Source organism: Echiichthys vipera (genome assembly GCF_963691815.1).
Source record: "Echiichthys vipera genome assembly, chromosome: 13".
Lineage (NCBI taxonomy): Eukaryota > Metazoa > Chordata > Actinopteri > Perciformes > Trachinidae > Echiichthys > Echiichthys vipera.
The window spans coordinates 14,603,486-14,625,159 of NC_139838.1; the positions used below are offsets into that span (position 1 = coordinate 14,603,486).

The window sequence follows — 21,674 nt, forward strand, 5'->3', positions numbered from 1 at the left end:
CAAACCCGTCTCCTGTCAATTTCTACTCTCCCGATTAAAAACAGCCTTAAAGGGCCTTGACACATCAGGCCGTCAGCCAATATCGGGCTGTCAGTGAGCCTCCATTGCCCTAGTTTTTGTGATGTGACCCACACCCTTGGCATAAGTCGGCCTGTTGCAGGCATTTTTTCCAGACAATTCAGATTGTTGAATCGGTGGCAGAGCCCGTCATTGATACAAATCACTCCGATTGGCAGTTCAGCTTAAGCGAATGAGTGCACAAAAAGAGAAACGTGAAAGTGAGGAAAGTAAACAAACGGCTAAAGACAAGAGGCTGTGAGATCGAAAACAAACTTCCAGGTAAGATTATGTTTTTTTAGCCATTGAGCACAGTTCAGAATAGCATAGTTATTGTTTGCTCCCCCACAATAAATAAAATTTGTTCTTCAACATCGGGTTGTGTTGATAATGTGCTAACCAGAGTCATGAATACATCCTGCAGGCTTCCTTTCATGACAAATACATCGCCTGCTGGTATCGAGACGTAGTTCTTCTCATGCAGGCTAAGAACGTACATGCAAGTTTACCGTTCGATGTAGTCTTTGACATGTGTTCAAGTGCAAATTTTTGGACGAGACACAGACTGAAGGTCCTCGAGGCAGCGGGCGTTGGTCCGACCAGCAACCCTTTGATCTATCTATCTATCTATCTATCTATCTATCTATCTATCTATCTATCTATCTATCTATCTATCTATCTATCTATCTTCTATCTATCTATCTATCTATCTATCTATCTATCTATCTATCTATCTATCTATCTATCTATCTATCTATCTATCTATCTATCTCTCTCTCTCTCTCTCTCCTCTCTCTCTCTCTCTCTCCTCTCTCTCTCTCTCTCTCTCTCTCTCTCTCTCTCTCTCTCTCTCTCTCCTCTCTCTCTCTCTCTCTCTCTCTCTCTCTCCATCTCCTCTCTCTCTCTCTCTCTCTCTCCTCTCTCTCTCTCTCTCTCTCTCTCTCTCTCTCTCTCTCCTCTCTCTCTCTCTCTCTCTCTCTCTCTCTCTCACTCTCTCTCTCTCTCTCTCTCTCTCTCTCTCTCTCTCTCTCTCTCTCTCTCTCTCTCTCTCTCTCTCTCTCTCTCTCTCTCTCTCTCTCTCTCTCTCTCTCTCTCTCTCTCTCTCTCTCTCTCTCTCTCTCTCTCTCTCTCTCTCTCTCTCTCTCTCTCTCTCACCCCATTTCCTGTCTGTCCTATCTAATAAAGGCTTGAAAAAAAGAAAAAAGGAGGCAACTGGGGAAGACAAATAAAGGTACTAGCAGTAACTGTGATGGATAAGTGCTTCAAGTGGAAAATAATTTAATACCAGTCCAAGTCTCTTTCCAATGGTGTTGAGTGACCTTGTCAGGGCTACCTGGTGCAAATTCATTACAACTTGGACTCCCAGAAGTCAATCTTCTTTCCTGACAGGTCTCAGGGTCATGCAGTTGGTCAATTATAACCTGTCTCTTTTGTAGCTGGACACATAAGAGAGCGCAGTTATATTAAATTTGTCACACTCCCTGTTTTATTGATCCAGCAATTTAAGAATACCAATTTCAAAAGTAGAAGTATATGAATGACAAAAAAGACCGACTGTAACTGAGTCAGTGATAATGTCTCCGGCCTCCATGTAACCTTCTACTTGAGTGAGTCCGATCACACTTTTGACCCTTTGAAGTGCATGTGTAGCTTGAGAGCAGCAACAGTGATCAGACACAGGCCCCAACAGAAGAAAGGTTAGTCACTACATAGCAATGACTCACATCAAAGATTTTCAGGCGCTGAGGCGTGAGTGTATGTGTTGCACAATTTATGTATTCACCAATTTGTGTTATACACGGCGCGTAAGAATTGAGGAGAAGTGGCATTCTGCCCTGTGGCTTTGTTTCTACAGCAGTATGTGTTTCTGTGAATGAAAAATAGCACACAGAGGAGACAACAAAAAATGGTGGAGAAACTGATAACAGAACAGTGAGGGCCTCAAAGATGCAGAGTAAAGCAGAGTAAAGCATATTATACTATACAGTATTATACTAAACAAGTATGCAAATCAAGAGAGAAGCAGCAAGCCAGCCAATGTTACTTTTGGCATCACTAAATGCTAGGAAATGATGAAGGGAAACTCCTTATTTATTTTCATTGTGACATGGATGTAGAAACTGATGTGCCCTCTGAACTCCACAGGGCATTTGTAAACTAAGTGAACAATGGCTGGAATGGGTCAATGGAAATGGCCCTGAAATCCCTGGCAATGTCTACTAATAAGGCCTGCTGTCATTTTGACTCTGCAGAGTCACAGGGAAGGTCACAGAAAATAATGATCAATTTGCTATTCATAGACTGACCTTCAGGAGGCTTAACAACGATGGTAATTCCACTGCAATTTCACTACACACAAAACTTGTTAACACTGTCAGATGTTAGATGTGTCTTGCTGGGATCATAGCATCACTGACTAAACAGAGATTTGACGACCCAAACTTCAAAATTGATATATCTGATGGGGCTAGTCAAGTTTGAGTGCTAAATCAAATACATCAAAAGACCAACTCTTTTAATTAATCCAACACACACATATAAACCCATTTAGGCATTCATATTTGTTCTCCTGCAAAAATACTTTTATTTGGAAGCCCACTTGATGCAGCTATAAATCACATACAATGTAGTGTGGCTTCTGCTGCTGCACTCATGTCTGTCTACTGTTCCATTTACTAACAAGCGTTGACATCAAAGCTCATCATGGCTCTTCTTTTCTATGTGGCAGTTGGTTCGAAATACTACTAGTTCATGTTTTTTGAAGGTCAGTGTTGCTGTTGCTCAAATGATCATTTATAAACCGAATTAGATCACATTCTTACTTTATATAAAGACATCCTCACACACATGTGAGGATGTCACTGGTCCATTTCAGTTCATTGAAACTTCACTCGGTGATCAAAGAAGGGATTTTATGGACTTAGTTTTAACTCACAACCTGACTACGTTGAGTATAAAAATAGATCATTGCCCCCTTTCCTTACATAATTTTCCATGGATAGAGAGAGAGAGAGAGATCCAAATGCCATGGTTACAGAAAGTCTACCATATGTTGTTGCTGATACAGGAACACATCTACTTACACCTTGATGTCAAAATCCCTTTTTTTTTCTTAATCTGAATGGCCAAGAAAAGACAGAAATGACTGTTTAATGTGGTCGTGATTTGACACTGGAAGCTTACCTTGACATAAGCAGGCTGTTTCTCCAGAATGAGGTCAGCGACCTTTTTAGAAACCTACAGAGCGAGACAAAGAGAAAAAGGGGGGGGTGAGAAACAGAACATAAAAAAAAGAAAGTGAAAAGACATTTTGATGTGCTTCCCAAGTGTCAACCCAGAAAAACGGTTTGGGCAGTGCAATCTTGCTATCAAGGATGGAGCTAGAATAACAATCGCTGATGTCTGTATCTAAAGTGCAATATAGCCAAAGCCTCTTAAAAGACCATCTCCCTGTCTCAGTCTCATTTCATTCAATGTCTTTCTCAATAGCATTACTTTCCTTTTAGAGATGCCTCTGTTCCTATTGTGCTTTCTAATGTTCTCTCCTCTCCTTTGTACCTTTTACCAATTTGACACTTCTTTCACATCTGAGGTGAAGTTGTAATTATCTAAGAACACATGGTGCTTATGGCATCAAGCACAGTATTCAGCAAGGTCATGAGATCATTATGACCCCCGCTATTATGTGTTGTCAACCGCTGCTTTTAGCGGAGAAGGAAAAAGGTGAAGATCACCGGGGCTCAATGGAAATTGAATAGTAGCACCACCCAAACTGAAGGACCATTAAAACAACATCTTAAAGATTGGTGGGAGAGCTATGGTGATTACCTGCCAATGACTCTTATTCAATACCTTTCTATAAAGTGAGAGGATTGTCAGGTGTCTGTAGTATAATATTGCAACTCAAGAGTGTAATGCCCTGCCTGGTAAATACTACATCTCTACGTCCAAAAACAGACATGGCAACGGTGGAGAGGGTCATAATAATTTACCTCTTAAGAAAGAGACAAAAGAGGAGGCAGTATTGCCGACAGCAATGGTCTGTCAGGCCATTTCATACATCATAGATAAAGAAAACATTTCAATAACTAAGGTTGTCAAAAGTATTGATACTTTTCAACACCACGTGTTTCAAAATGTTAGGACATCCACATTCATATAGTTTCATAAGTACCGAGCTATAAAAAAAAAAAGCAGATGTACAATGGGATTTTCAACCCAAGGTAGCACAGAAGAAACAACAAGGAAGACATAATAACATTGTAATACTTTATTATTATACTGAAGTTTAAAATTCTGGTATTGTAACACCCTTATCTTTTAATTACGCAACTCTTACATTCTGCAATTTAAAAAAAATGTCTTTGTTGTTTCCTATGGTAGTGTCTCGCTTGAACTATAGGCTACACTGACCCTACGATTTGCTGTGGTACTGCTCCATTTTGCCAGTATGTGTAAGCTTTCAGAAAACATACACAAATATGGACAGAATGAACTCAGAGTAAGGACAGAAGGCTCCATCCGTATCTGTATCCAACAATGAGGCAAAGCAAGGCAAGTTTATTTGTATAGCACATTTCAACAACATGGTAATTCAAAGTGATTTACATAAAATAAATTAATAAAAATAAATAAAAAGGAATTTTAGTAGCATCAATGACACAACGTAAAACAATGCAACTTGAGGCTTAAGAGTTTAAAATTGAGTCTGTGATTCCAATAATTTGTGGCAGAATGTGGGGTCCTCACCGCACACACATTTCATTCCCCCCTCTCTTCCAGCCTGAGCATACTGTAAATGAGCCTTTACAGAAAGAACATTTCTAGAACTGGTGGGCTGTAACAATTACATGAAAAACAATTAATTTCAATGTCAAGAGTAAATGAAGCTCAAATGCTTCAAATCTTACTACGAATACATGAGCTGGAAATGAATGTGCCGCTTATTATAACGACAAAAGGATAAACACTCATCCAGTAGATGTAACCAGGCATATTTCTCCCACTCACAGTGTGCTAGCTACCCTCCATCTCTATTATTGTGTAACTAAACACAGACCAACACATCCACACACTCGGCAGATGTTTCACAACAGGCATGAGTTTATTCCCAGCAATGAAGAGGTGTTCATATCTGCTAGTATGCAGCAGACCAGGTTTGGGGCAGGGATGATATTTCAACATGGTGGCTGACTAGAGACCTGAACAGAAGGCGAAGGCTGCTCAACTGAAACTGCTCATTTCACACAAGTAGTCTTTTAACATTCAAATGCCCGAATGAGAGGGTACTATTCAGGAAAAGTGGAAGAAATTAGACAAGCAAGACAAAGCGGTATTGTGTTGAAGAAGCACAAGACACACCCTAAACCATTCACAGGGCCATAACGCCACCTTTTGGCAACCAACAGACTATAACACTTAGCAGTAAACTTTTTAAAAGTTGTAAAATAGTCTAAGCGCATAATGGAAACCTCCCACCTGAGCAACAAGGCCACAGTCATTAGTTCTCAGCTCGCCCTCACATACACAAATGGAGGCTAATTCTGCAGTGACTGTGTTGCAAAGCAAGCAAAGTGCAGTACATATTGTCCAAAACTAGTGACTGGCTACGAACATCATCAACTCAAACACACAGTAAGGACCATTAAAGAGAACACAGATGCCTCTGCAGCTCAAACACATCATCTATTAGAATGAAACAACTAACAAAACACAATTGATAACAGAGCCTGAACATGTTTGGACAGTTTTCTCATTAGCAGAACGGCTGTATACTATAGATATAATAAATGTGCCTGAATAAGAACATGTTTGCTACTTCTTGCAAGTGTATACTGAGATGAGATGTATGAGGTAATTACAGCTAAATTAGCTAGCACTAATTAGGGTTGGTTGCATTGAAAAGTCTCAAGCAGCTGAATTATAGAAAAGGTCAGTCTTCCTGATCAAGAAAGCTAACGGCCAAGGGGGTAAACTCATCTGTGACAGTTTGCACTGATAACACAGAGCAACATAAGGCGTTTTTACTATGAAGCTGTATATATCACTATTTCATGCAATGACATCAGCTCCATTTTCAATCACACACACACTACCTGAAGCTTCCCCTGCACAGCAGGACATGATTTCAGCCTGACTTAAACATAGGCAGAAACGTTGCAGCCACGCAGGGCTAAGGCAAAGGTTGCATAAGCATTACTATTTTTTTTTTTTTTTTTTTTTTGAAACTGAGCGGTGGGAGAGAATTCATTATTGCTGCAGGAGGGATAGTCATCCCTAGCTTTCAAGTTTCATTAAAAATTGAATATGTTCAAAGTTATCAACACTGCCTCCTCTGACATTTCCACAGCTACATTTGTGTGAAGAAAGTCACTTTGACGGTGCATGGGAATGCAGAATGTTATGATACTGCTCATAAGTTGCACCTACAAAGGCGTCAGGCACTTTAAAATCATTAGGACTTGGTTCATGTTCTACAAGTATTAGTAATAACACTACAATAGTTAGTACAATAGATAAGGGTTTAGATAACACAGAGTCATTAATCACTAAGAAGTATAATACAAACATACAGTATGTGTCCACATTAATACACACTTTCTACCATTTGTGTGTTTACATGGGAAATATGGCAACAACACACAAACAAACTGTGAATCTGGACCCTGACATTTTTTTCATATGTGCCAAAGCCTCGCTGCACGAATAGGCAATTAGCCCTGAGATGAGCCTCTGCCAGGCATGTGTCGAAGATGCCAATTATGCTTGGATGCTGTGGCAGAGAAATGGGGCCGTTCTCTTCTCAAATACCACAAAAATTCTGATCTACACTCTAGCAGACGACTCAGGAGAGGGGAAAAAAAGGAAGCAAGGGGATTTTTATGTCAGCACACCAGTTCATACACACCTCTTCAGCAGGAGTGGCAAACAGAGAAACAAGTACACGCATTGCACATGGTACAGAAGTGTATCTTGCTCACTTTCGACACACACACACACACACACACACACACACACACACACACACACACACACACACACACACACACACACACACACACACACACACACACACACACACACACACACACACACACACACACACACACACACACACACACACACACACACACACACACACACACACACACACACACACACACACACACACACACACACACACACACACACACAATAAAGCCATGCTCTTTTAGCATATTTCCAACTTTCTCCAGTATCTCATTTGCGATTAAATTACATTGATTTTACTGGAATTCAAGCCTCAGAACTCCCCGTGAACCAAATCAAAGCATAAAATCGATCACACCACCAGCTCCCTGTTATGGCAACAGTGATGTCTTGCCGATACACAACAACAATTTCTTTTTCTGTAGCAAACTTATTTTAAAAAAGGTACATGTGCATGGCAGGAGCAGGTCGGCCCACAGAAATGGCAGGGCCCCCGATAATGTCTAGTGGTTGGGTCCTCCCCAAATCGGCTTTACATATACATACATGTGCAAATGCTTGCTTGTCATTTTTCTCTAACTCTCTCTACCTCTCTCTACCTCTCTCTACCTCTCTCTACCTCTCCCTACCTCTCTCTACCTCTAAACTGAAGGTGATAAGCTGAAAACACGCTACTTCTGCAGCGTGTCAAATGACACTACTCAAGTGCGTGCCAACTCTAGCATCAACAGAAGGAGTCGTGCTGCAGATTTCAGTGTTTCTCCACCTCTGCATTATCTGAAAATCATGTGTGGACAACCACTTCTTCAACTTGATTTCTCACCTGAAGAAATCAGTATTTATTAAAATTATTAACTGCAGAATAAAAGAAAGCCATTATTCATTAATGTCAACAGGTATAATCTTGATTTCCTGGTCATTATTCTGAAAAGGTCTGACTGATTGATGGCATAGTGATACTTGAGAGAAAGTGGAAAAACACAGATACATTATATTTTTGTACATTTTTCTTTTGTATTGCTTTGGACTTTATGGGGCATTCTCCTAATTATGTAATATGTATATACTTATTGGTGTACTAAATCTGTTTATACTATACACTACTGTATTTATGTAATGTTCTCTCTATTTTTGGATTTAGCTAGAAAGAAAAAAAACAAATATGAACAGATAAAAAGAGTATTGCTGAAAATAATTTACAGAAGCCTCCAGGGCATTGAGGTATACGAACAGGTGAGGGTTAGCTCATTTTCGGCTCAGGATTGCAGGTCTTTATTGACAAGCTTGCTGAGAAACATAGCTGCAGATTTTCTGCCTGAAAGCCACTGGACCAATTACCACGGCTATTACAATGAGGTTCTGCCGGCTCACAGCCAGAGAGAGAAACAGAGTGTGACGGTGCGTTTCTGTACTCTTGCGCTTTACTAACTTGTAGGTTTCACCATGCCACAGGCTACAAAGTCTGGCGCATCATCTCAACAAGTCAGACAGCTCTGTGGGCAACTGTTAAAGTGGGGGAGGAATGGAGAGAAAAGGTGTGCGGAAATACAGAAGCTTGTTGGGAGAGAGAGGGCGAGCTGCACTGGACTGTGAAGATTGAGAGTCCAGGGGGGGGAAAGAGCTGCTTTCTCTACCACGTGTTTCTATAAATAGAATATGTTGACAGTCCAGCTCTCCAGTCTGAAACTGCGAGTACCTGACTGCCCTCAGAATGAAAACCACCGTGTAAGTGGTCCTGCTGTGGCCGCAGGAGGATAAAACGCAGTCACTGACGTCAGAAGATGCTGCAATCAGAGTTTAGGCATAAAGCACAAAGTGTGGCTATTATTGGGTGCAGGACCTTATCAGCTTGAAGTTGCACCAATCAACAAAACAAATCACACAGTGTTCACGGGGGTTAATGTCCCCGTTCCCCACACAAACGGAACATGGCACTGTTGACTGGGGTGGGACACAAGTAGTTGTGAAGCAGGCAGACAATATCTTTGGGCTGCCACGTGATTTGCAGGAGCCTGAAATAGATTTCTATGAGATAATGGAGCAAATGCAGAAACTCAAAGCTTTAATCTGTATGAAAACAGGATGTTGGAATATTATTTCTCCGATGTATTAGTGTTTCATGTCAGCAGCGCAAGTCAGTGCGTTTGGTTTAAAGCAGTTTCCAGCAGAGGGAAACGCAGCTCAGTTGGGTGACAAAATGTAGTCATGTATAGTTCTTGGGTGCGCTTGCATATTTGCAATGTGTGAAACTAACCAGGCTCAAATGTTAGCAATGCAACAAAAACAAACCTTGCTTCGGACTTTCATTTGAGAAATGGACCATGTGGAGTTCTGGCCGAGAAGTATATGTGAATGAATGTACGTTCATATGGACACTTACAAGAAATGTGAAATTGTAAAAGCTCACATGTCAGAAGATCTCTCTGTGACCACTGAGCACACTCCATGGGAATGAAGGCTGTGCGATACAGTTGAAAGTCAAGGAAAAAGGTGTATGTGGACTGTACGAGAAGGAGACACTTACTGCTGCCTGTTGTCTCTTCAGCTTGTCTCTGTACTCCTCAAGCTCCTGCAGGTTCAGCTCTGGTGGTAGTTTCTGAAATCACAAACACAAACATACAACATTTTTGTTAGTTTATAATACATTGGTTGTGTACAATACATGCCTGTTAAAAGGACGTTTATTTTGTCTGCCGTTGTACAAGGTGCAGTTGCTCATAGGGGAATTGAGTGGGTCTCTCTAAATCATAGATGGTGGTCTAGATCTGCTCTGTATGAAAAGTGTCCTGAGATAACTTCTGTTATGATTTAACACTATGTATGGAAATTGAATTGAAATTGAAAATCCTTTTGCAGAGGTGAAAGCATCCTAGACTTTTGCAAAACAGCCCTGAAAGCCCTTCTTACTTCTATGCAGCTGCTTCCAAATGTTTCTGCTGTTCAGCAGCATAGTAAAAGTCCCTGCTAGGCATGTCTTAGACAGAGAAATATCCAAAGTAGAACTATGGAAATATGGAATTTCTGGCACTCAGGGCCATGGCAGGGATTTCATTTATCTTGAGAGAGCTAATCTTCACTCCTGAGCATCTTAATTTTTCAAAGATAGCTCACTTGGCATTAAAATAAAAGCTTAAGCGTGTTTCAATAAGAAAAGCTATAGCTCTTTCTCCATTCAAAAAAAACAAAAGTTCAATAAATATACTTTGCCAGATCATTAGTAAGATTAGTGAAGAAGGTAGAGTGAGTTATTTAGTAAACAGCAAACAAACTCTGCTAAGGAAAGAAGATATTACAAATCCATGGCCCAAAGGATGATAGGTAATTACTTTCCTCTTGACTGAGAGTCTCATTTCAGATGGTGTAGCAATACCAAGATAAATCTAATGAGATTTCACACCCTTCCTCTGTTGAGTGGATGCAATCCATCAATCCAGACGTCAATGGTACGCATGTGGCTCAGTGGAAGTGCAAGAAACAGCAGCTCAGGTGAGACAGAGCTTTAACTCTGCCAGTCAGACGAGGTTCAGAGCACATGGAACCATATCCATTCACATTAGAAATGCAATATTACCGTTATCAGAATTACTGAAATGTGGTGGGTTTGATGGAATTATTATCTTATGGAGGGGGCTCTCTTCATCATTTTACAAGTGGGTGGTGCTCATTCAGTCAATAACGCCTAGACATTCATAGAGAAAGTATCTGACCTCAAGTTCGTGCTGCACCATATCGAAGGAGTCGTTAGAAAAGTAGACCTCCTCGATGCTGTCGATGATCTCCTGCTCCGCCTGGGGGTCGATGGGCCGCTCCCTCAGCTCACGCAACTCCTCCTGGGAAGGGGTTGAGACAGATTAAAAGAGAGAAAGACAGTGACAACGAGAGAGAGATTTAAAAGATGTCCTTGAAGTAAGTTTAGAAAGTTCCAGACACACTGGGACACAAACAGAAATGGGTTGAAAAAAGCCATGAAAACAACAAACTAAATCTCTAATATAAACATCAATAAAAAAAAACATCAAAACAGAGAGAGAAAGAGAAAGATGACAAGGGAATAAACAAATAACATAAATAAATGGAATGGAGATAGGATTAGAAGAACACAGAGGAGTTTAAGGACATGGGCAAGGGTGAAGGACAAAGTGAGGACAGAATGACAATGAGCTTGAGAACAAGAGGCAAGCAGAGAGAAAGAGGAGGTGTTTAATGGGGGAAAAAAGGGAAGAAGAAAGACTCTAATCACAGAGTTTGAGAGAAGGTTGCAGCTTGTTTCGTTGGACAGCTGTCATGGGGGATGGAAGGGAGCCTTGAGAGGAAAGATGAGAAGAAAGGAATGACCGGAAAAATACTACGGGGATTCCCCTTCAGAGCGTCTCTGAGAAACATCAGAGTCTTATTGATTAACATGCTTTGCATCTGCCGAGGCTCATTAGTCTGTGAGGAGGCAGTAAGTCTTTTAGATGAAGGCTTTTAAACCTGCTGGAATATAGTTACGTCAGGGGTCAATAACAAAAAGTGGTAGGATGACTGTGTGAGCATTATACAACAAGAAAAACTAAAACAAGACTAAGGCTGTGTCCCAAGGTATATTTACTATTCTTTACAATGCATTGTATTTATCCTCCGCCATTTTGTTTGAGCGTCCTAATGTCAGAGTGTGAAATTTATGCTCTTAATGGTGTCCTTAAGAAGTAGTGTCCATGGAAATGCATTACATTTTTAGAAACGTAAAAATGACCGGTGTGCTACTCTACACCTATCAGTGATGACACCAAATGATGTTGATTCAGAAGTGTCCCAATCTCAATTTACTGCTAAAGAGTCTACAGGCATGCTAGCAGTTCTGTGAGCCTGCGTACGACACAGCGGCACTTTGAGCTAAATGCTGACATCAGCATGCTTACATGCATAATGCTAAAATGCCAATATTATGCAAATATAATGTTTACCATGTTCACCACCTTAGCATGTTGCTGAGATATACCACGAAAGCAAACGTCATGATCCTGTTAGAGCCTAGAGGAAAAGTTAGGTCATTACTAAAGTAATTAGGATTCCTCCTCAGGGGTACATGAATATACTGTATGTACAGGTACAGATGCAAAAAGGACAAAAAATAGTTGTTAACAGTTGTAAAGAATAAACTACTTTTAAAGTAGACTTCCTCTTTCCAGTCATGCCCTGAAGAAGACCCTGTGTGGGTTGGAACTCCTCATTGTCTCCTTTGAGATTGATTTTTTTAACTTTTATATGCTTTAAACTAATAAAGCTATTTTACTGACCCCTTGGCTCAGTGCAAGTGTGCCTGAAATAAGCCCAGCAGCTTCCCTCTTTCTATAATATACTGAGATATTCCAGTCCCCGACCAACCAACAAACCATCAATACCATCCCTAGGCTCACGCTGTTAGCATGGCTAAAAATCCTACATATAGCTACAAACTACATAATAATATTTTATCCCATATAAAGAGAACATCTCATGCTAGGTGGATTCACTTTAAGCCCCGAGTGCAAATCCTTTATTTAAGGTAATGCAGAGTCGAAAAGCACATTAAAGCACAATGGCACTAAAAATAGACCACAGGCTTGGGAGGGAGCTGAACCAGGAGGATGGATGTGAAATAATAGGATAAATGCAATCTACGTATGCGCGCCACTACGCAAAAATACATAAAACTAAATCAAAGATCTCCACACAACATCTCATGTAGACTTCATGATATAGCAGACATTGATTGGGAAAACCTTGTTACACACCTGCCTCACAACAAATATTTTCCCGGCTACTATCAGCAAGAAGCGTGCAGCATGGCGAAGTGTGGCACCCGTATAACTGAATCTGCTTCTGTGGGTGAGAATGTGTCTTGCTGAGTGACATTTATATGAGAATGCTGCTGTGAGTAATGTTACTGTTGGCAGTAAAATATAGATCCATTTGATTCAATTAATCAAGCAAAATCCCTTGTATATACCATGTATACATTTTATACAGGGCAATTGGGAGGATGATAATAAAGAATTTCAACGTGTGTGCATTGCACAGACCTTCAGGCAAGTGTGTGTGTGCTGCCATGTTTAAATCAGGTAAAGGAGTGAGCAAAGGCCCCGGGGAGAATGTGTGGGTGGGTGTGAGATTGAAAAGGATGGGTAGGAGATCACGCTCTGCCATCAAAAGGGGTGGGTGGGAAATCAGCTCAAATGAGGAGGAAAGTGAGAAGGGGGGTGGGTGTGGGGGGATGGATGACTCATTGGTAGCGAAAGTTAGAGCGGAAAGAAAAAGAGAGGGGAATGAGCCAAACAAAAGACAGTGTGAAGCCGCTCCAGAGTGGTTAGAGCATTTCACCTCCCGTGTCACCGTCTTTCTCTTTTCCCTCCCTCTCAGTCTCCCACCCGCAGTGACATACAAAACTCTCAAGATCTTTAGGTGAATGAATACTTGAGAGGCTACCTTGGGTAAAGCGCATACCTTTCCTTCCCTTCCGCTGCGTAGGCACAAAAAAAGGATAAACAGACGCCCCAACATCAGCCGCTGTGAGGCTTTGATCAAATTTCACTTTGAAGGATGAGGGACAAACAAACCCCACCTTCACCCCACCCCACCCCTGCAAATTAATGAAATCCTCATCACGTTGTGAAATATTAGAAATCTATTTGCATCCATAATACGGGACATTTAACAAGCGTTATCAAAGAATCAAAGGGGATGTCGGTCTAGAGAAAATCGAGCAAGAAACAAAACGGTGCTCAACAACAAGGGGGGCCGTGAAAAAAAAAAACAGAAGACTGAATAAACAAAAAGGTACGTGGAAAATCCAGCGAGACGCTAGTAGAAAAAGACGGTGGGGTGAGGACCAATTATTTCCACTATGGAATGATTCATGAGATGAACAAATCAAAACCTCCTCATTGTAATCAGCACTGAATATTTATGCGAAACCAACTGGGTGTATATCCTCATCTGCTCCTACACAAGGGTTTAACACAGTTGTGTTCTGGGACATTAGGACACAATCACGGCTAACAGTAATACCCCTGGCTGCAATACCGCTGTCAGTTGCCGGGCTAACAAGTAATCCTTTTGAATTTTTACTTGGGAGTATGTGATTATTTTCCTTTAAGGCCCCATATGATGCACATTCTGGTTCATACTTCTATTTTGGGTTTATACTAGAACCTGTTTACATACTTTAATGTTCAAAAACACATGATTTTTCTCATACTGTCTGTATTCATCCTCTGTCTGAAACGCTCAGAGGAGGAATACAGGTATATTCACTGGCTCCTTTAAAGGCACAGTATCTGAATACGGGCTGTGTGCATCTTTCTTCATACTATCACGGAATTCATATAGAACCTCAACCCGTTTTATATTCAAAAAAAGACATGAACATCTCACTTTCTACAGTTTGAGACCTTTGATAGTCATACTCCACTGTCCATCACTTGTTTTATGGGTGTGTAGGCAGGCCCTTATAATAATTATGATGATGATGATATCTTATCTCCAAAACAAATTTGACTGGTTCACCTAAGTCCATAACAAAATGAGCTGTGTTCCCCTAAAGATTGTCTGTGTTAACTAATGACAGTGTATCACACAAGCCCTCCTCACAGCTTTAGCCCAGCATCTTCATAAAACACAAACTGCACATTGGAGGCACTCATTCAAAAAAAAAAGAAGAGGTATATAATTTTGAGCAGGCGATGCACTCAGCCTGTGTGAATTAATGTTTTAAAGAACTCTTGTAAAAAAGAACTGCAATAGGTAAACTGAGGGTGACCCCTGTTGGTGGGAAATGGTAGGTTCATGTACCTTGAGGAACTGCTGCTTTCCTCAGTTAAATAAAACATTTTCCAGTAACAGATATTATGGACCAGCCAGTTCCAGAGCTTCACTAAACCTGTGTCGAACTTATATTGAGGGCTGCAAAAACAATTTATACATTTTATATGGATTAATGTGCCTATTGTTGTTTACCTGAATTGTTTGTTTAGATGATAACATTTGAGAATTAATGTCCATCATTCTTGCAAGGCACCCAAGGTGACATCTTCAAATGCTTAGTCTGAGTAAGAGCAAAAAAAACCTAGAGATATTCAATTTACAATAATGCTAACAAAGAAAATCAGTATTTCCTCACATTTTAGGAACTGGACTAGCATATGTTTGCTTTTTTGTTTGAAAAATGAATTAAACTACTTATTGCATTGTTTCAGCTCTACTTATATTTTTGAAATATTTTTGCATCACTATTTAAGTTGGGAAATTGTGGATTTCACTGGAAGTCAGTATAACAAAGGTATTTTATATCTATAATGTCTTGTTGATAACAGCACAGGTTTACCACACAATATGAAATGTTCAGTAGAGTTGAAGAGGTTAAGAGATATAGCAAACGGCAGTAGCAAAGAAAATCCTTAGAACTGAATCGCAGAGGGATGGCAGCTTTGAACAAGGACTGGAAAGAGGGGAAAAAAAGGTTTGTTTGTTTGTTTTAGTGTGAACCCACAAAGCAGCTTATACCATTCAGAAACCAAGAGAGATTAACAAAAGCAACACAGTGATCAAAAAAAGCTAAGGCTGTGATATATTTAAAGTTTTTGGTGCTAATTTGCCTTTTTCTTTTACACAGCGAATGCTACAAATGACCTTTTATTTAATGCCAAAGTCCTTATCATAATCTTATATATCACACTGAAATCTCGACTAAGGTCAAACCTTTATTCAATTTAGGTCCTTGGCTCGTTGTATGCAGACAGAGGTCAGACCTTTGGCTCTAGCAGCATTTAATAATCTGACAATTATTTTATGTTTTAATTGATTCATTTTAAGTTCTATAAAATGTCAGAAAATAGAGAAACATGTCCATGCCAGTTTGCCAAGGTAATGTCTTTAAATGTCTTAGTTATTCAGTTTAATATGATATAAAACAAATAAAATGGGGAATCTCCATATTTCAGAGGCTGAAAACAGCAACTTCTGCCATTTTTGCATGACAATTGCTTTAACCACTAATCAAATACTATAACAGCTAACAATTATTTTTCTGTCTTTGCAGCTCTGTAAAATATCAGTCGCCATTTCCTGTTAATGACGACAAACCGACCAAGTGAGGAATCTCTGGTGATGTCACAATGATCTGATTAGCCCCTTGAATAGTAATGTGTGAGTATGTGAATGGGTGCTTTTGGATACAAGCGCTGTATAAATGCAGCCCGTGTGCCTTTCCCGCACTCAAGTCTACAACGACAGGCTAACTTTAGTAGTGTATATAAACGTTTTTCCCAACGTATCACTCAAACACCATCAGCCCTTAAAGGCAAAAAATGACTTGACAGCATCAATTCTCAATCATCCCTGCATCAGTCCACCCCCCTGCAGTGAGCCTGGAGTTGCTGTCAGGAGGATGATAAATGATGTGAATCACGGCTAAAATGGTTGGTAACACACGACTGGTACTAAGCAGTATGTATCAGATTAGGTACAATAATAAGAAGCAGAACAAGAATAATACACACACACAGTCAACCTTGGTCTCACTCTCCTACTTTGAGCAATATATTAGGCTAAGTAATGCAGTGCTCCTCACAGCAGCAGTGGCCATAACATACTGAGACGATTATTCACCTTTAATCAAAAAGGACCGTGGGTTTCGGTGTATACAAAGCCTGTGTGGGTCCTATTTCGTTTACCTGAACGCTGAAAGGCCCTGCAGTAAAGTAAATAAACTCAGTGCATAATATCAAATAATAAGCCCAGTGTTTTGGCTGAACACACGATAGGCAGGTGTTTACAGTACACACAGGAGACTTAATTCATCTGTCGTACAATGAGGCAGGCTGAGCTGTATATAATCCTCACATGCATACTAAGTTTCTCCCAATTTTTCTGTCTACGTATACTATGCTGCCTCATATCATAAGCTAAATAGAAAAGGTATGATAACATAACAGTAATTCTTGAGGGATACAATGCCAGCAGAAACAAAGGTGAATGTTTTTAGGCCTAATTTGATGCCTGCATATCCAGTTTGGTCACATCACCCGATACCAATGCCAAAGCCAGGGGTTAAACAGTCATCCGATGAAAAGACACAAATCTTCCTTGAAAAACTCCTCTCTGCTTTCATTCAGGCTCAAATTACACGTGAAGAATAGATGACTGCTTATCAGCTTGATCTGTGCCATTAGGTGGTTTTCTGCAATCACAGGTTTGAATATCGTTTACACCGATATGATACAATGAGCTGAATTATTAGACCCTTACGTATTATCTTTGTTATCCATCATGAATCTGTATTTGTTGTTTATTGCAACAATAAACCCAAGCACAAGCCCAATCTTTGTCCAGAAAATCCATTCTTATGTATTATTATACAGCGTTGCTGAATACTTTCGTCAATTATTGCATTCTACCACTGTTGATATGGACACACTTACTTTCATAGACTATGAGGACCGTTTTTAAATAGATAAACTCATATTTATTCTAATATTTTGTGTCAAAGTATTGATTGCTTTAATAAGTCGGCATGTAATAAGCGGAATAATGTAGAGCAAATTACATTAAACCCCATCATGGTTATGCAAGTCGCCTGCATAACCCCAAAGGGATTCAATTTGCAATAATGACCCACTCACCCTTATATATGGGCCTTTCAAAAGAGAAAGACTGTGTTTGACACATGCTGCTCTGTCTTTTTCTTTTCTCATGACAACAGGACTTTTGAAACGACAGATTGAAAGAAATGTATTCAAACCCAGCTCTCAGCTTTGACTTTCGCAACTCTCATAGATGAATCAACAGAAAAGCACTTCCTTTTAGTCTTATCTTTTGCTGTGTTTTTCCAGTTGGGCAGCATATACTTTAATGGTAAATGGTTCCACTCAAGTTAAGGCCAAACTACTACAACAACGCCAACCGTTAAAAACAAAAAAGCCTTTAGAAGGAGAGAAACTAAACGTCTTGTTGAATTGACCTAGCTGATATCACACTGCACTTTGAATACATGGAATTGGTCACCTTCCAAATTGTATGCAGCTACATAAACAGAAGGTCATCACTACAAGGCAAAGTCAAAGCAAAGCTAGCAGCTAGCAGTGCACTGAGGTGTAAGTGAGTAAGTGACTTTGCATTATATAGAGCCACTCTGCAGCTTTGCTCTGTCTGTTCTCTGCAAATTGAATTTGTACAAGTGGATAATGACAAATTCTTCCTGTGACTGAGCGTGACTGATAGCATTTAAAAACGCTGCCATGCCAAAATGCTAAACTACCATTACAGTAGACCATATTTCACACTCCTGGTGTTAAGATTGATGTGAAGTGTGTCCATAAGTGATATAAATGGGAGCCATCAGTCTATTTACATTACTGTCTCGAAAACTCAGTAGGTATTATGTAACCAATGTCCTTTACAGAGAATAGTTCAGTGAAATATACTGCATGTCGGACAAAAGACTAAATTTTACAATATGTCTGGTTAAGTAGGTCTTCCTCCATTTGAGAGATCGGCGGTTCGATCCCTGGCTCCTCCAGTCCACATGTCGAATTGTCCTTGGGCAAGACACTGAACCCCGAATCCTCTTGCTGCGCATGGGTGTGTAAATGTGGTGTGAATGGTTAGATTAGATGGTATGTAGATGTCCACTGCCATCAGTGTGAAAGTCAATGTGAATGGGTGAATGGGACAAGTAGTGTGAAAGCGCCTTGAGTAGTCAGAAGACTAGAAAGGCGCTATATAAGTACAAGTCCATTTACGATTTAACATTTAAAATCTAAAACCATCCTGACACGTTATTATCTTCTGTAAATAATATACATAGTCAGGTTCCCCAAAATAGTTACTCCATACACAACAAGTACAACACATAAGATGATCATTCTAAAGCACATTTATAAATGTGCAGATTGTGTTTACTTTGGATTGAAATGAATTCAACTTCAGCTCTATTTCAGTTGGCAACAAAATTCTTACAGGAAGCATTCAGCTACTCAGACCTTACTACACAGTGACAGCAGTTAAACACAGGTCAGGTAGCTTTCTACTGTTAACTACTCAAGCACAGCATTAGTTGTGGTTAAAGTTATTTTTTTCTACAATATGCAACACAAATGCATCAGTGACAACAACAAAAGTGAAAGCTGCAGCTCCAGCCTTGTCACGAAGATTACCTTGCTCGGGATTCTAAGGTTCTCCACAGGGCTGAGGTCTGCCATGCTCTCCTGGGGGCTTTTCAGGCCCTGTCAAAATAAGAGTCACTGTTAAGACTTCAAAAGCCACAGAAAAGTGAAGCAAGTAACGTGTCATTTACTGGTTCTCTCAGCTGCTCCCGTTGTCACATTAGCTTGCACATTTAACAAAAAGTGGAAGAGGCGGGGAGATTTGTGAAGTGATATGCTCTGTTGCTGTGTTGTGTTGTGGTGAACCAGTGAGTGTAACATTACTGCAGTGCAAGGTGAGAACTTCCCTGACCGCCCAGTCCCCCCTGTTCTGCCCTGTTTCTGTGTCTAATGGGAAACTCTTACAACTGGGGCCGCGGGTGAAACTGCCACTACATGTATCGACTCCATGTGGGGGCAAATAGCTCGTAGCTGTCTTGCACTCGTTAAATAAGTTGCTTTTATTCGGGCTTTAATGAGCCACACGATAAGCTGTCAAATTAGCCAGTTAGCTTAGCTAGCTGTCATGTTATAGCTACCTGCAGCTGTCAGAGACAAACAGCCAGCAGCTCGGTGTCTGTACACCCGCTTTGCTCACCTGCCGGGCCATAAGAGACTTGATCTTCTGCATCGTGATCCAAACTGTGTGTCAGTGGGCCAATAGATGAATAAAGTCACGGTTTTGTTTTGTTGTCAACGATGCGCCTCCATCACTACGAGAAGGAAGCCATATTTGGCCGTCACGTGACTGGTACGGTAGCAACCGGAAAATTCCACAGGAATGCTGGGAAATGTAGTTTTTATGAAGAGGTGTGCTCGTGACCTACTGTCAGTATCCCCCGAGTGTAAAACATTTGGATTGAATTAAAATATACAGTATGGTGTACTGAGCAAAGAAAATACAAACTATATATTCAAGAGTTGTGTCATTATTATTACATTATCATACACGCATTGCTTTCTTACACCACTGGATGGTAGTAACTTAACATCAGAAAATAGAAATGAAACAGAATATTAGAGAGCCATGTTTATTTTTGCCTTCCTGAAAATGTTCTTCTGTGTTATATCAGTCACCATTAGGCTGTCAGGTGTAAACTCATAAAATGTATTATGACTGTGGTGCTTGCTGAGACAGACCTCTTTCACACATTATGGTTTTCATAACCAGCAGCGTAATGTAACTGTCAAATACTGGCATTAAGTACAGTGTTGAAAGCATATGATCATATTACAATACTTGATTAGAGATTAAACTTGCCAATAGTAAAATGTGTTTCTCCTGTACCACAAAACATTAAAGTGCTGCTTAAATTTTAATGCATTAATGATAATAAGCAAACAATATAATATACCATATGTCATGATATCACACAGACAGGGGGCGTTGGATTGCTTTATCAGTATTTTAACTTTTGTACTTAAAGTACTTTTTTAAAAGAGTATTTTACATTGTGTTATTGCTACTTTGATCACATATAGGGTCATGAGTACATCCTCCACACCCGTCTGTAGCTTTTGTCATTGAATACATATCATGTAGTCTCAAACAAGTGAAGATTGACAACAAATAACTTTTATTCATTTTTTTGTCACATTTGATTTTTTTTTTGCCCATCATGCCATGCCTTCCATGAGCCGTGTAGCACCATCCCCGCCAAGTCCTCAGACCTGACTCTGCATTGTAAACGGTTTAAAATGATTGCAAAAACAGTGCATGCAGACCCATTCAGCCTGTTTTGTCATAGCCCCCTTGGGTGTTATTTGGAGCAGCACTAAGTTAAAAGCAGGCAGCAGACAGCAGACACTGTGAGCTCTAGTTCCTGGTTAATGATGCCTCAGGCTATTTCCCAGTCAAATGAAGGTGAAGTCGCTCTCTCCTTAGGTGAATTCACTCCACTGTTGTTTGTTAGGCAGTCATCCACAGTGCGGGAGCCTCCCTTAAAGCATACACTGAGACGGAACAGATGGCAACCCCTACCCGGAGATGCCAACGCAAAGACACTGTGCACTCAGTTGGTCAGTTCATCAGCTATCATTAGAGCACGATTTTAATTAACTGCTTCTTGTTATGCAGGGGAGCATCATAATAAGCAGCACCTTATGACTCAGTATGAGGTTCAGATCTTGATAATTTATTATCCAGCAAACAACTAAAACTTGTTGCCAATATCGTAAAACGATAATTTCACCGTAATGTCATTTATTTGTGGTGATCCATCAAAATGGCCAGTTTTCTTTGGAAACAAAACACCCAAGTGCCAAAATAATTCAAATTTAGATTTAAAGAGGGCATATTATTATCATAATTTTCAGCTTCATGCTTGAATTTTGGGTTTCTACCAGATGTTTACATGCAGCAGTTTAACTGCACTGTAATATAGTTGTGACATACAACCGTACAGAAGTCCTGACAGCTCGTTTAAAGGCACAGCTTCTGAAAACAGGCTGTGTGTATTTCTCTGTGGATTAATGTAGAATATAGTG

The 21,674-nt window shown here is 40.2% G+C and overlaps 1 protein-coding gene across 2 annotated transcripts in view; it reads right to left on the reverse strand.

The window, feature by feature from the left end:
- vps50 (VPS50 subunit of EARP/GARPII complex) overlaps positions 1-19,897 on the reverse strand; it is a 108,800-nt gene extending 88,903 nt beyond the window's left edge. For both annotated transcript variants that reach the window (XM_083925077.1, XM_083925076.1), the window contains exons 1-5: positions 19,786-19,897; positions 19,200-19,268; positions 10,734-10,856; positions 9,551-9,622; positions 3,241-3,294 (exon numbers count right to left, since the gene is read on the reverse strand). In XM_083925077.1, coding sequence (XP_083781203.1) covers positions 3,241-3,294; positions 9,551-9,622; positions 10,734-10,856; positions 19,200-19,268; positions 19,786-19,818 — 351 coding nt within the window. In that variant the 5' untranslated portion in view covers positions 19,819-19,897. The remainder of the gene's footprint in view (positions 1-3,240; positions 3,295-9,550; positions 9,623-10,733; positions 10,857-19,199; positions 19,269-19,785) is intronic.
- Between the last annotated feature and the right edge of the window lie 1,777 nt (positions 19,898-21,674).